The sequence below is a fragment of the Cavia porcellus genome, unplaced genomic scaffold (genome assembly GCF_034190915.1).
Source record: "Cavia porcellus strain 051 isolate PalLab524CR breed Dunkin Hartley unplaced genomic scaffold, mCavPor4.1 scaffold_33, whole genome shotgun sequence".
Taxonomy (NCBI): domain Eukaryota; kingdom Metazoa; phylum Chordata; class Mammalia; order Rodentia; family Caviidae; genus Cavia; species Cavia porcellus.
Window position 1 is genome coordinate 34,128,380 of NW_026947516.1, and position 14,475 is coordinate 34,142,854.

The 14,475-nt window shown below is 34.7% G+C and overlaps 1 protein-coding gene across 11 annotated transcripts in view; it reads left to right on the forward strand.

Annotated features, from left to right (window-relative positions):
* Gk (glycerol kinase) overlaps positions 1–14,475 on the forward strand; it is a 117,487-nt gene that overhangs the window by 49,473 nt on the left and 53,539 nt on the right. For all 11 annotated transcript variants that reach the window (XM_063242821.1, XM_063242822.1, XM_063242823.1 and 8 more), the window contains 6 exons: positions 1,227–1,269; positions 1,800–1,880; positions 11,788–11,866; positions 12,818–12,914; positions 13,700–13,784; positions 14,273–14,393. In XM_063242821.1, the coding sequence (XP_063098891.1) occupies positions 1,227–1,269; positions 1,800–1,880; positions 11,788–11,866; positions 12,818–12,914; positions 13,700–13,784; positions 14,273–14,393 (506 nt within the window). The remainder of the gene's footprint in view (positions 1–1,226; positions 1,270–1,799; positions 1,881–11,787; positions 11,867–12,817; positions 12,915–13,699; positions 13,785–14,272; positions 14,394–14,475) is intronic.

Consider the following 14,475-nt stretch of genomic DNA (forward strand, 5'->3'; position numbering starts at 1 on the left):
GTGGTAGAAGGTATAACGATTTTTGTGTTTTAGTTTGTAAATGTAATACTTGTGCCTAGTGCTATTTGACATGTGTCTTTTTGAACTTCAGTATTCATTAGTATTCATTCATTAGTGATCCCTGAATGTGTCACCTCTTCATCAAGCAGGCCAAGAATCTTACCTGAGTGAGAGGAGGTTGACTATCTTGGCTACTCCTTGTTCAGAACAATGATGCTTAAAGAAAATGTTTATCAGGGGAAAAAGTCACCTCTGGTTCACTTTTGTTGCAGAAGAAAAATGCAGCTGATGTTATCTGTTAACTTAGTGCCGACAGTTAGTAGCTTCTGCTAGGATCCTTCTGCTAGCCCCTGAACTCAGCACTGTTCCTTGTCCTACCTACTGGGATGTCAGCAGCACAGTTAGCACTGCAGTTGCCCAGAGCACAGCAGTGAGGTTCGTAGGAGGGAATCTCAAGCTTGGGCAGAGATAATGGTGTCTATGGTAGCCTTGTTAACCCAACTCCATCGAAAACTGTTTCTCTGTGACCATTACTGGTATCAGTTTAGAATGCTGCTCTGCCTGGAACAAACCACTTATTAACGTCCAAGTGGCAACTTTTTGCAGAGCCCAAAGCATATACTGGTAAGACTGCCACAAAATAAATTCATTTATTCTGTACCAACCATGTTGTTACAGCTCTGATTATCCTACTGTATTCTGTTGGGAGAATAGGAAAGGTGGACCTTAAATAGCTTTTTTTTTCCTGTGCCACTTTTGCTCCAGCTTTTCTGCTCCAGTCTCTCATACTTTGTGCCTTGCCTAGCCTTCTTCTCTGCCTGAAGACAGTTGTGTTGTTTAGTTTATAAAAATACTAATGCTAGAACTAAACTTCCCAACTCCATTGGTGAATGACTGCTAGTCATGATGCTTCACTCTATGTAAGTTAGTAGAAACATAACTGTAACTGAACATAGAATTCATTATAATTCAATAACACATTCATAGGCTGTGACTGACTAAATGCTAAACTAAGGATTACAGCTGTGTTTCTTCTCATTAAGATTGCACCAGTATATTTTCTTCTAGACTGAACTCTGAAACTTTCTTTCATGAGAAGTTATCTAACATGAGTGTAATGACTTTTATTATACTAAATTAAATGTCAGTTTATGTCGTTTGTATTATTTAATGTTTCATCTTTTGCTTTGATAAAATTGTTATACTGTTCATTTTTCCACTTGTAGGTATGGAACAGGGTGTTTCCTCCTGTGCAATACAGGACATAAGGTTCGTTTGTGTTTTTAAGTTACAAGATTGATGAAATTCTTTAATAATGATTGACTATAATTTGTTATTCAGTTAATTTTGCATATTTTTAAGCTTTTATAAAGCCTTGAAAGCCTTTTAAGCCTTATAAAGCCTTAGTGTTTAATATTTTAAAAATGATGCAAATTATTAAGTTGGAGTTATTCTAGTAAGAACCATTTCATGTTTTTTGAGTTTTGTATGTGTTTTTTAAATTTTATTTAAAACGAAAAAGAGAAAAAACAAAACAAAGCGGTGTAAGGGTACAAGTGTATGTGTGTTTTTATTGGTGTTAGTGGGATATCTCAATTGCGGTCTCATCCCATTCTTCATGCAGATCTGATTTGGAAGAAGTAATACAGCCTAAGCATGTTCTTAGTACTAATAATTTTAAGTAAGGTTCTTAAAATTTGTTTATTGATTTTGTGTCTGTGTCACTTTAGCTTTACACATTTTCTTGTTTTTCTATTTTTTCATTCTCTCCACAATGAAATGTGTTTTCTTTTCTACAGTGTGTATTTTCTGAACATGGCCTTCTAACCACAGTGGCTTACAAGCTTGGCAGAGACAAACCAGTATATTATGCATTAGAGGTAAGTTCTTTTCTATCAGTGAATGATATGACCTTTAGAGCTAATAAATATAGAAGCATTATGCAGTACCCTTTATGGTAAGTTTTAATGTATTAGACTGAAAAGTTTTCATTTTTGTCTTGGCCTTTGATGGAATGGAAAGAATCTGGGTCTGAACTTGGTCAAAACCCTCAAGAGACCTTGATTACAGTATCTACTCAGTTACTATCCCAATTAGTTGTGTCACCATGGGAGTATTACTTGATTACTCTGAAATCTAATATTTTCTATCCCTAAGGTTTAATGAAGTGAATAACTTGGTCTCTAATATTTCTTTCAGTTTCAAATTTTGTGTTTTCACAACTAAATGTCCCAGTGTTTCAGAAAGAGAGCCACTGGGCAGAAAAAGGCAGAACAATTCTACTTTTCTCCTATAAAAATGAAATTTATGTAACACTTTGATACTGGATAGAAAATGAAGCAGTTTATCCTATTTATCATTAGAAGTGTTTGTCTCAAACATATTAGTAAGTTATGGTAGTATTATTTCAGCATAAATCTGTAGGATGTGAGAAATTTGTATGAGAAACAGTAGAAACCTTTATAAAGTCAGACACAGCATTCTTCTTGTCAAGGCAAATTGCTTAAGAGCATATCTGAGGTGGCTGGAGATTTAGCTCAGCGGCATAGGTGCCTGCCTTGCAAGCAGGCAGTCGTGAGTTCGATCCCCGGTACCGATAAAAAGGAAAAAGAGCGGAAAAAAAAAAAAAAAGAGCATATCTATATAGTTAGTTTTGGAGTGGCTGCCTTGTAATATACAAGTATACAGATGATCTGAAAACTTACTAAGAAGCTAGAGAGGCGGATAATAATTTGGTCAAAGGTTTAGGCTTCTAGTTAGTTATATATAGTTTAGAAACATTTTCTGAGTTGTTAGGCCTAGAACACGAAAAATAATAGATTTTCTGCCCTGCCCCCATCATCAGCATGATCTTCCCCTAATCTAGTCTCTTTTGTTTAGAGCAAAGCATTTGTGTAATACTTGTTGTATGCATTACAACACTTGTTGTATGCATTACAATACTTGTTGTATGCATTACAAATACTTGTTGTATGCATGGTATCCTAACATTTCTAGGACTAAAAGTCCTATGAGCCCTCTCCCTCTCTGTCTTGACCCTGATGGAATGTGCTTAGCACTACAATAGGCACGTGAAACATGCACTTAATCAGTATTAGAGATAATGATAATAGTAGTAGTAAGGTGCACAGGAAACAATTAGCAATTACACTCTAGATTCTTTAGACTTATCAAATGCCTCAGGGACAGGGATCACCTAATCTTAACTTTCTACCTTGTAGGAAAAGATACTTTTTGTTTTCTTCACCAGCAGCCATTCAACTTCTGTTTGGAGCTAGCACGCAAAAATGCTTCCTAATAATATACCTTAAGGAATAAACTAGATCAGCTATCAAGAGTATGCAAACAGTAGGAAGCAGTTAACAGTTTGGGTCTTCCCCCAGGAAAAACTGCCCTAATGCCCTATCTCACATACTTGCTAGATGCTTGGTAGTTCTGAGCTACCTTTATTAGATGTATTCCCATTCACCAGTGTTTCCCTTAACAGAATACAACATTCCATGTGTAATCTGACCTGTGCTCAGCAGTGTGCTTTGTGGCCCTCTCACCGTGAGTGCTACTCTAGTTTGAGAGTTCCTTAATTTAGTTTAATAACCCCTTCCTTCCGTTAGCCTGAAGAACATATACTAAAATACCAAGCTCGCGCTCTCAAATGAGTCATTGTTCAGCCAGGTCTGCTCCATTGTGGATTTGTCTACATGATTTTTTTGTTAATCTAAATTGAGGTCTTTGTTTCTTCCTATTTAATTTTATGATAGTGATTTAAGCATATTCTGATATAGTCTGAATTTGTTTTCATTCTTTACAGTGTTACTCTTCTAGTTTTATCTCATCTGGAGACTTAAAGATATGCTTTAGATTTTTCTCAATTCATGTTACCTTTTTTAGATTCATAGAGTTTAAAGCTGAGTGACATTACATCACATGACAGCGTACTTATTTACACTGTCCTTATCCTCTTGTTTTACACATAGTCTGAACTTAGAGAAGCGAAATTAGAGTCACTTGACAGCCAGTGGATAGCAGATCTGGGATGCAAATCCAGATTATTGAACATCAAAGCCTCAATTTCTAAACCAACCCACGGTCCCATCTCCTTCCAAGTCTGGAGATCTTTTTCACTGCAAATGGCATACGTCCTCTCTTTCATCTGCTAACTTACCAGTCCTAGCAGCAGTAGCAGCACCACTGCACATACAAACAAATATGTGTTAATAGTAGCATGTAGGATTTTTTTCCTTTTTTCTGTTTCCTTAAGTTTGTTTTTGCATTTAACAAATATTTTTTTAAAAAAAATTTAAAATGGATAGGAAATCTTGCTTGCTTGGTAAAGCCCTAAATCCATATTAATTTTTTCATAAATGCCTACAAAGCATAATCATGCCTTTAGTTTAATAAACTGGTAGGCTTAAAAGTCTGGGGTATTACATTTTTACTTTCTATCCCTTTAATAACTGAATAACAATCCATCTTCAGTCTTAGGCTTCTTTCCTTCTCTACTGGTTTGAAAGCAACATGATATAATTTTTTTTGGTTTGATTTGCTTTTTCTTTTGAGTATATCTTTAGTATATTTTTGAGCTATTACTTAACTCTTTGCTTTTCTACACGGGTAGCTGTTCAGTATTTTTCATTCCTCAGTCATGATGAGGAACTCAAATGCTTTACCTCCTACCACTCGTTAGCATTCTTATTGTTAAATGGTTTTATAACCCCCTTTTCCTTCGACTTATAATAATAGTACTATTTTCCTTGCAGTTAAGAGTCCATCATATTTATTGACTTTTTGTATCCATTTCTGTGTCCTCTATCATTTCTTTAGTCCCACACCTTTTATATTCCCATCCACATTTTTTTTCTTGCTGAGGGACATCCTTTTATAGTTCTTTCAGTAAGGATGTATAATAAGCCTTTTTGTTTTGCCCTCATTTGGCAGTAATTATAAAATCCTTGATTAATAATTGTTTGTACCAATCTCTCTGGCGATTTTTAATGCTCCTGAGACTTCTGTTGTCCAAATGTGGTTCCTTTGTAAATAATCTGGTTTATCATCTTAAGATTTTTTAACATCTCTGTATAATTGATGCTCTGTAGTTTTGTTATGCTGTGCCTGGGTTTGGATTTATTTTTATTTATCCTGTTAGGTACTTGGATCCAAGTCAGTCTTCAGATCTGGAAAATTCTCAGCAATTATCTCTTCAAATATTGCTTCTCTACCATTACCTCCATCCTGTTCTGGAATTGCTATTGGATGAATATTGGAACCTTTCAACCCATCCTCCATGTCTCTTAACTGCCCTTTATATTTTTTAAATCTCTTTGTTTCTCTGTGCTGCATCCCTGGTGAGTTTCTCAGTATCTACCTTCCATTACCAAATTATTTCTTTAAAACAAACAGAAAACCCATTAAACCTGCTTTTTATTGTAAAATATAGGACACACACAGAAGAATGCATTAGATTCATGTATAGCTTGATAAATTATTGGAAAGAGAAGATCCATGTAACTTGTGCGCAACACCCAGAATTCCCTACATGCCACTCCTTATCAGCCTGTTCCCTCTCTTCTGAAATAAGCATTCCCCTTTTACCATCAAGAACTTTCTTATTTTCCTTAGAATTCTACACTTAAATGGGCAGAGTTTAGTTTTGCATGATTTTAATAGTCAATATATATTAAAAATATAAGATAGAATGCGAGAGGCCACATACATAGTCATACATAGTCAAATACATAGTCATATACTATGTATTTTCTTTGGCTTCATTCACTCAACATTATGGTTATGAGATTCATCTGTGTTGTTAGATATAGCTGGTATATCATCCTTTCTCATTGCCATACCTTAGTATTTATCCAATTGTCGATACTTGAGTTACTTTTGGTATTTAGCTATTAAGACAAGTGCAAATACAAGCATTTGTGTCTGTATCATTTGTTGTATGCATGCACACTGTTCTGTAGCAGTAGAATTTCTAGGTTGTAGATTATGTGTGTCTTCACTTTAAGTAGACTCCACAAACTGGTTTTCACAGTAGATGTACAGACTTATGCCCCACTAGCAGAGTATGACAACCCTAATTTAGTTATTTCTTTATAGTCTGGACTTTATTCCATCTCTTATACTTTTGAAAAATTTAATTCAATATTTTTACTTAATGGATTTTTATTGGATTATTTTTGAGATCTACCTAATTTTGTTTTACTTCTCTTTTCTTTTGATTTATAATTTAATGTTTATGTGTTTCTAATGAAAGTTGCCTTTTAATGAAAGTCATGCTTCAATTTATCTCATTGATTACTTTTAAATCTAGTTATTTAAAGACTTGATCGTACTGGAATGGGCTATATTCCAGATGTTAAGCTTGTTGGCAGATTTCTTGCTATATATTTCTTTATGTAGTTTTAAAATTTTCACTTTTAGTCTCATCTTCCACTAAGCCATATGCCCTTAATCAGACAAGAAAACAGTTGCTTATTTATCAAGAATTGTTACACATGTAGAAGAGCACCACTTATCCCTGATTTCAAGCATTAGGCCTGATTCTGTTCCTTACCCTTTACAAAGCACTGTGGACCCCTTATCTCTAGAGGAACCAGTTTCTGGCCACCAATTCTACACATAAAATATAATAAATCAAAACCCATTGTGCTTGAGGCATTAGTCCAGTATTTAAGACAGCATGTGTTCCTTTACTTTTTTCTTTTTATATTTTATCTGTTAGCCTATGTTTAGAACATGTGGAATTTTTTGAAATATAAACCCATCTCCATCATTAAGAACATCACTTTTTTGTTTCCTGAGCTCCCAGCAGGTAATTCTAATCTTGACATTTCAACATCTCTGAATTATCATTTTCATTATCTGTACAAAGGAATTGGGGAATGCAATTCTTAAAATTGTTCTACAACTTTAAACTCATATAACTACTTAAATTTGATCTGCCCTTTCTAGTTGGAAAATGTTTTTCAGTGGTGGAAGAGATAGTAGCAAAATAGTAATTAAGTGGTTCTACTCTCATCTGTTAAGAGTACACTATCTTCTCAAGCCCGTGCTCTTCCTTGTTTCTCTTCTGTTCCTAAGGTTTTTTTTTCACAACTCACACAAAAATCCTTTTGATAGCGTTTAATATGATTGTGAACTTGAGCCTACATGCAATTTGACACTTCTGTATTTTGTATTCTATCGCTAGACTATATAGGCTTCCTGAGGCCAGCATGCTTGTCTGTCTTGTTCACCAGTCCCAACAGGCTGGTAGATAATAGGTAATAAGTATTATTTAAATACTGAACCCTATGATGTTATTACCGTTTTTTTCTTTTTAAGTGTATGCATCAAAGACAGTTCCTCTATATTACTCTATTGGTTTCTTTAAATGCCTCTTTGCCCATCTCTTTTTTGATATGATTTATACTTACAGTGTCAGGATTTCCTACTGTAGAATTTTTTAGGCTTTTGAGCTAGATTTTTGCATCTGAGTTCTAAGCCTATTCAGTAGTCATTTCTTGCAATATATAACAATATTTCCAGACACTTAAATAGCTTAAAATTGCAATCATTTATCATCTCTTAGTTCCCATGGGTCCAGGGGCACAGCTCAGCGGGTACTCTGGTTAGAGTCTCACAAGCAAGGTGTTGGCTGAAGCTATGATCTGATCTGACGTTCCATTTGCTTCCAGGCTCACTCAGGCTGTTGGCAGGATTCAGATCCTTAAGGCTGTATGACTAAGGGCTTCAGTTCCTTGCGAGCTGTCAGCTGGAAACCACCTTCAATTCCTAGAGGCCACCTGTAGTTCCTTGCTACATGGTGCTTCTCAACATGGCTAGAAAGGGAAGAGGCAGCAGCAGTGATCTTATGTAACACAATGACACACGCCTTGTTGCATGTCCATCCTGTCACCTTTGATGTACACTGTTTAGAAGCAAGTCACAGGTCACACCATACTGAAGGGGATGAAGGGAACACCAAGAGGTGGTGATTACGGAATCACCTTAATTAAGAGTGTTCACCATAGTTTATAAATATTGCTCATAGAGTTTTATAATGTATTTTCTTGAAAAGTGTACCTTCTGACCAAGAAATGTACTAATCTTGGTTTCCTGACTTGTTATTGAACTTAGTGAAAAATATCTTTATGTTCCATTTTTCTTTGATATTAAAAATGCGGTAGAATTAGATTTTGTATTTTAAATCTACTATATACAAATTAAGTCAAGTATAAATTATATACATAGATCTACATATCACTACAGTATACACAAAACTGTGTTTACTATGGCTAATGAATGATTTTAAGTAATTTAAGAAGAATCTCAATTTTACATGATTTTCTTTCCACTCCTCAGTGTTAACTCCAACTACCTTATAAGGTACAACTCCACTGTACCCTGAAATAGTCTCCTTCATGTTTACTGTTGTTTGTGGCAGTGGCATTTGTGTCAAGGACCTGGAGGAAGAGTGCATTTGCCTGCTATGACAATTACATTAGTGCTACTTGGTTAGTTTTAATCCAGTCTTCCTATAGCCTATTCCTTAGCCTTTTACTTTCCAGGCTCCATATCTAGTTTTTAAATAATTTATTCCTCTTATCCTGTTACCATTTAAGGTATCCTTCCTCTTACCGTCTCCCTTCCATTGTATCATCCTTAGAACATAACTATTAGGCTTGTGTGCACCTTTTTAGAGGGCCAAGACTTGAAACTAGGGAAGATTTATATTTGTAGAAACTGCACTGAAGTATTGGATCTTTATATTTAAGATAATTAAATTGTCATTTGAGATAATTGATAACAAGAAGTCCATGTGCCATTTTAGATTTCTTCTCTGTAGTCTTCCTGTCTAGCTTCTAAGCAGCATACCATCTTCCATTTTGTCTTCTGCCTCTGAATTCAGAAGACCATGTATCTTTTGTGAATTTTGAGGTTTCTCTCATTTTTACCAATTTCTTTAAAGGCTAAATCATACAGTGTATTATATCCTTGTATAAAATTATACACTTCTTTCAGATAAGTGTTTTTATTCCCCTTTTATTTTCTTACATTGAATCTATTTCTTCAGTGACAGTGAAACACCTGTACCTCCTGATGACCAAATTTAAAGATATGTTGCCTCTGAAGCCTTTTCAATGTGTTTGTATTTTTGTGTTATAAACAAAATAATGTCTCTGGGATATCATCTTGCATTCAAACTCTTCATTTTCCTTTTGCTAAAACCATATCACTTCCTCTTTAAAAAAAATTGTCTAGGCATTTAGCCTCTACCTTTCTCAATGGAAATAATGCACATTAGTACTTGCTTTCCCAAAATACAAAGTCACAATAGCTAGCTGATAGACATAAAACCACCTGACTAGACTTCCAGATCATAGCTTTTTAAAACATCATAGATTAACTTAACTTGCTTAAAATAATTGAAAACACGTGCATTTCTTAGTTAACTGCCATTTAGGCACAAGTGTCTTTTGAGTCTATAAGGGAAGCGACATTTATTTCATCATTTAGGTTTAGAACTATTCTGCCCAGTATGGCAGGCTCTAGCTACGTGTGGCACCACAAATGTAGCTAGTTTTCATGGAAATGTGCTATAAAGGTAAAATATACACTATATTTCAAAGACATAGTATTAACCATTTTAAAAATAGTACAAACCATTTAAAAAATCTTAATACTGGTATTTTAAAATAAAAATTTAACGTATTATGTTAAATAAAATACAACTTTACCCATTTTATTTTTTAGAGGAAGTAAAAATTTAAATTACACGTGGTTCCCATTATATTTTTATTGGACACTGATCTAGAACCTTACATTTACTAGTATTTGGCAGCTACCATCTCTTATTTGTTTTCTTCAAAGGAAATTTGAGAGTAGAGTCTCTCTAAAGGAAAATTTTACTTAATTCTCTTAAATGGTCCCGCTAAGTGCCTAAATATATAAACATATCAAAGTTAGGATGTGTATTAAGAATTTTGAGAAGGAGAGGTACATTTCAATTCTAGTTTATTCTGTCGGGTTCCACTCCCAGCACAGAAAATAAAAAGTGAGGAACAAAGTCCTACAACAAAGCAAATTCTCTACCAATGAGATACATCCCCAGCCCAGTCTCTTCTGTATCTGCACAGTTATGTCACATCTGCTTCTCGAATACTTTTTAAAAACACCACTGTACAAAGGAAACAGTGGTAGCATTTAGCAGCTTTGCAATAATATATAGTGACTTCTTACGGAGGCCATGAGTGGTGGAATGTGTTAGTGTATTCACTCTCTAGTTGGTCTATATCCTAACATCTGACAGCAAGAAGGGATGATCATATGTAATGCAGTTAACTGGTGACTACTTCCTACATTTACTATTCCTTGACATTTGGTTTTGAGTGACTAGGTGAGAGTGATTTACCTTACTATTATCTGTATAAATTAAAATCAGAGCAAAAAAAGGAATTCTTAAATGATCTGTGCTGATACATTTCCTTCCCTCAGGATTTTTTATAATAGTTTTATTGAGACATAATTCATATACTACAGCATTCACCTTGTTAAAGTACACATCAGTGGTTTTTAATATATTCATGGATTTTTATAAACATCAGTAGCAATTCAGACTATCCTCATTACCCCAAAGAGAAACCCCATAACTGTCTCCCTCCAGATCTAAGCAACTCTAATCTACCTTCTGCCTCTATGGATTTGCCTATTCAAGACATTTCATATAAATGGAGTCATACAATACTTTATGTGGTATTTTGTGCTTAGCTTTGTTCACTTTGTGTAATGTTTTCAAGGCTTATCCATGTTGTATCTCAGGGCCAAATAATATTCCATTGGTGGTTATGCCACATTTTTACCCATTTACCAGTTGATAGAATTTGGCTGACACTTTTTTAACACTTAAAAATAATGAATATAGTATTTATATTCAGTAATAACCTTCATATGCATTTTCATATTGAGCCTCATGGTAGTTTGTTTAGGTAAGTATTGTTATAGTCACTATCATTTTATAGATAAAGAAATGGAGTTCAGTAAATCCTAAGACACCAGACAGGGTACATTCCTGAAGTCCCAGCACTTTCAGGAGGATCACAAGTTCTAGATCAACCTGATGTGCACAGCAAATTCAAGGCTTGTCTGGATTACATAGCAAGATCCTGTCTCAAGATAATAAACAACAACAAAAATCATATGTAATTTGCTTAATATCACATAGCAATTAAGTGCTAGAACTGATATTCATATCTGGTTCATTTGATTTTGAATTGTATATTTTATAGCTTATAGCTGCATGCTTATAGCTATATCCCCTCCAAACCTTGATTACTGATTGTAAAGAATAATTAGGAGTTAGGCTCTGATAATTTTTTTGGCTAATTTTCTATACTATTAGACATGAAAACCAGACTGCAAGAAAATTCTAATATGGCTTCACCTACTAACTTTGTGGATAAGGTGCAAGTGTATTATAGATGACCATGTACCTGATAGCTTAGCAACAAATAAAAAAAAACTGTGTTAGAATCAAACTGCTCAAAAGATCGATGTCCACCTATAGAAACACATGCAAGGATGGACTCAAGGACTCACTTTTTTCTCTCCCATGAAAAGCTTCCATTAGTGACCAGACAAGCTATGCTTATATTAGAAGACCTAGTTTATTATTTTTATTGGAGTTCCAACATTGAATTGTTTGAATTTTATCCAGCTAATAGTGTCACAGAAAATATGCTCACTCAAACCTTTGTGATGATAACATATATTCGATCTCTGATTTCTTTTTTGTCCTCTCCTTAGGGTTCTGTAGCTATAGCTGGTGCTGTTATTCGCTGGCTCAGAGACAATCTTGGAATTATTAAGACTTCAGAGGAAATAGGTGAGTATATTCTCACAAAGGATTAGAAAATCTGATGAAACATTTAATATTTACCTCTGCAATTTATAAATACTTATACTTCACCACAAATGTGATCCATAAATTATGTAAACCCCTATTTGAAGTTTGACTTACACAGTAGGGACTACTTTGTGAAGTTTTATTAAATAATGAGTTGACATACTTATTGGTGGTTAATAATAAGCTGATAAGGTAGGACATAAAAATCACCCAAGTGTAAAATTGAACACCAGAGATTGCATGAATCTGCAGGTAAAGTAGTTTAGTTACATTATCTGATGAGGTGAAGTTTTATCTTCTAGATTAAAATGAACATTACAAGTTTGGTACCTATAATTTAAATATTAATCTGGCTATATTCAGTCCATAGATAATTAATTTGAACTCATCTGCTCTTTCATATACTTGTTTAACTTTCCCCAAAGGTAACACAATCAGAAATGCACTTTTGATTAGGCGTGCATGAGAGGCTATTTTATTTCTTAGTCAGCAACTTTAAAAATAATAGAAGTAAGCTAAAACCCCTTAAAGAAGTTAATCTGATCCCTTGACTTCTTTTTTTGTTTTGTGTTTTATTTTTTGAAACAAGTTCTCACTACAGTTCAGGCTGGCCTTGAACTCACTATGTCACCCAGGCTGGCCTCGAAATCACAGTGATTCTCCTGCTTCTGCTTCCTGAATGCTAGGATTATGGGCATGCACCACCATGCCCGGTTCCTTGACTTCTTAAGTTGGGTTATTTTTTAGCAGGGATGTTTAATATAGGGGAAATGTTTTTTGTTGCTCCTAGCACACTAGTATAATTAAGAACATTCTTTCATACCACTGAATGGGAAACCAAAAACCCTGCACTAATTTTGAAGTTACGTTTATTTAATAAAGTGAGATGTTAGTGTGATTTTTGTTTTTCTTTTCTTTTTTTAATGTTAGAAAAACTTGCTAAAGAAGTTGGTACTTCTTACGGCTGCTACTTTGTCCCAGCATTTTCAGGGTTATATGCACCTTATTGGGAACCTAGTGCACGAGGGTGAGTATTACTGTAGTTTACTGTTACACATTATTTGCTTATAAGAGATAGAAGATACAGTTTTAAATGGTCCAATACAAATAATAAATGTTGGAAAGATGTATATGCTAAAAACCCTGATTTGATCATCAGACATTGTATACATGCATCCAAATACTTTGTCTTCCATAAATATATACAATTGTTGTGAAGCAGTTAAAACAAAGTGTATAGGTATTGGTAATAGTCTTTTTTTGGGTACCGGAAATTAATCTCAGGACCTTGCACTTACCAGGCAGGTGCCATGCCACTGATCTATATCCCTGGCTCAACAGTCTTATATTTGGATGTCTTGATTTATTTACTGAGTTAATAAATAACTAGTTAATAGTTTCTTATCTATTTTCAAATTATGTAAAAGTGGCGAACAAACCTCTTCTATTTGGTGACTCTTAATTTCAATGTTTAAGCTCCAAGAAGTTATAAATTAGCAGACAGTGGTACCTACTGTATCGATACCTGTGTTAATGTTTTTGCCATTTGTTTTAAAGTCATCTGCAAGTTGCACAGTTCAGCAAAGGGACTTCATCTAAATGAATAATGCTGGTTTGGTTTTACTACTCAGATAAATCATGAACTTGTCCATGTGTGTAGGAGTAAGGGCTTCCTACTTATTTAACAATTATGTCCAGCTTTCTTTCCCTGTACATTTCTGTCTACCAGACTCACCCATTCTGTCTCCGGGACATTTCAGATCGATGACTCATTGATACTACTCTAATTTGAAACTTTATGTCTATTTTTAGGATAATCTGTGGACTTACACAGTTCACCAATAAATGCCATATTGCTTTTGCTGCACTAGAAGCCGTTTGTTTCCAAACCCGAGAGGTAATGAATATGTGTCTGTTTTCTTGCATTTAATTTGCTCTCATCACTCATAAGTTATGTATTAGTGCCTGAAATTTATTAAATACTAAAAACATTCTTAACAAAAAATGAAGCCCATTTAAACATTAACTATAAGCACAGACACACCCTTTTCAGCTATCATCACCTAGGTCCCAGTTAACTGCCAGGCATGGGGAAGGCCAAATACACTAGGCAAAAGCAACAGCCCATACATAGGCATGAAAACGGGAAACCTGGATGCAGAATAGGTGTTTGACTTGTTGAAATTCAGGGGAGCAAACTTGTAATGAGAATAAACACTGATTGTATCCAGATCATGGAGGGCTTGGAAGATCATAGTAAGATGTTACAGTTCCATTCTGTGGGAATTTGGGAAGCTCTTCAGGGTTTTTGAGTTGGGGATTGCCATTTTTAGAAATGCTACTATGAAGTAATTTCATTATATTAATTGCATCAATTTATTTTAGATTTTGGATGCTATGAATCGCGACTGTGGAATTCCACTCAGTCATTTGCAAGTAGATGGAGGAATGACCAGCAACAAAATCCTGATGCAGCTACAAGCAGACATTCTGTATATTCCAGTGGGTTAGTAAATTTTCATTCCTTTAACCCCATGAGTAGTGTCTCTGGGAAGAACTGGCTTTAAGCGAAGGGAACTACAAGGTTG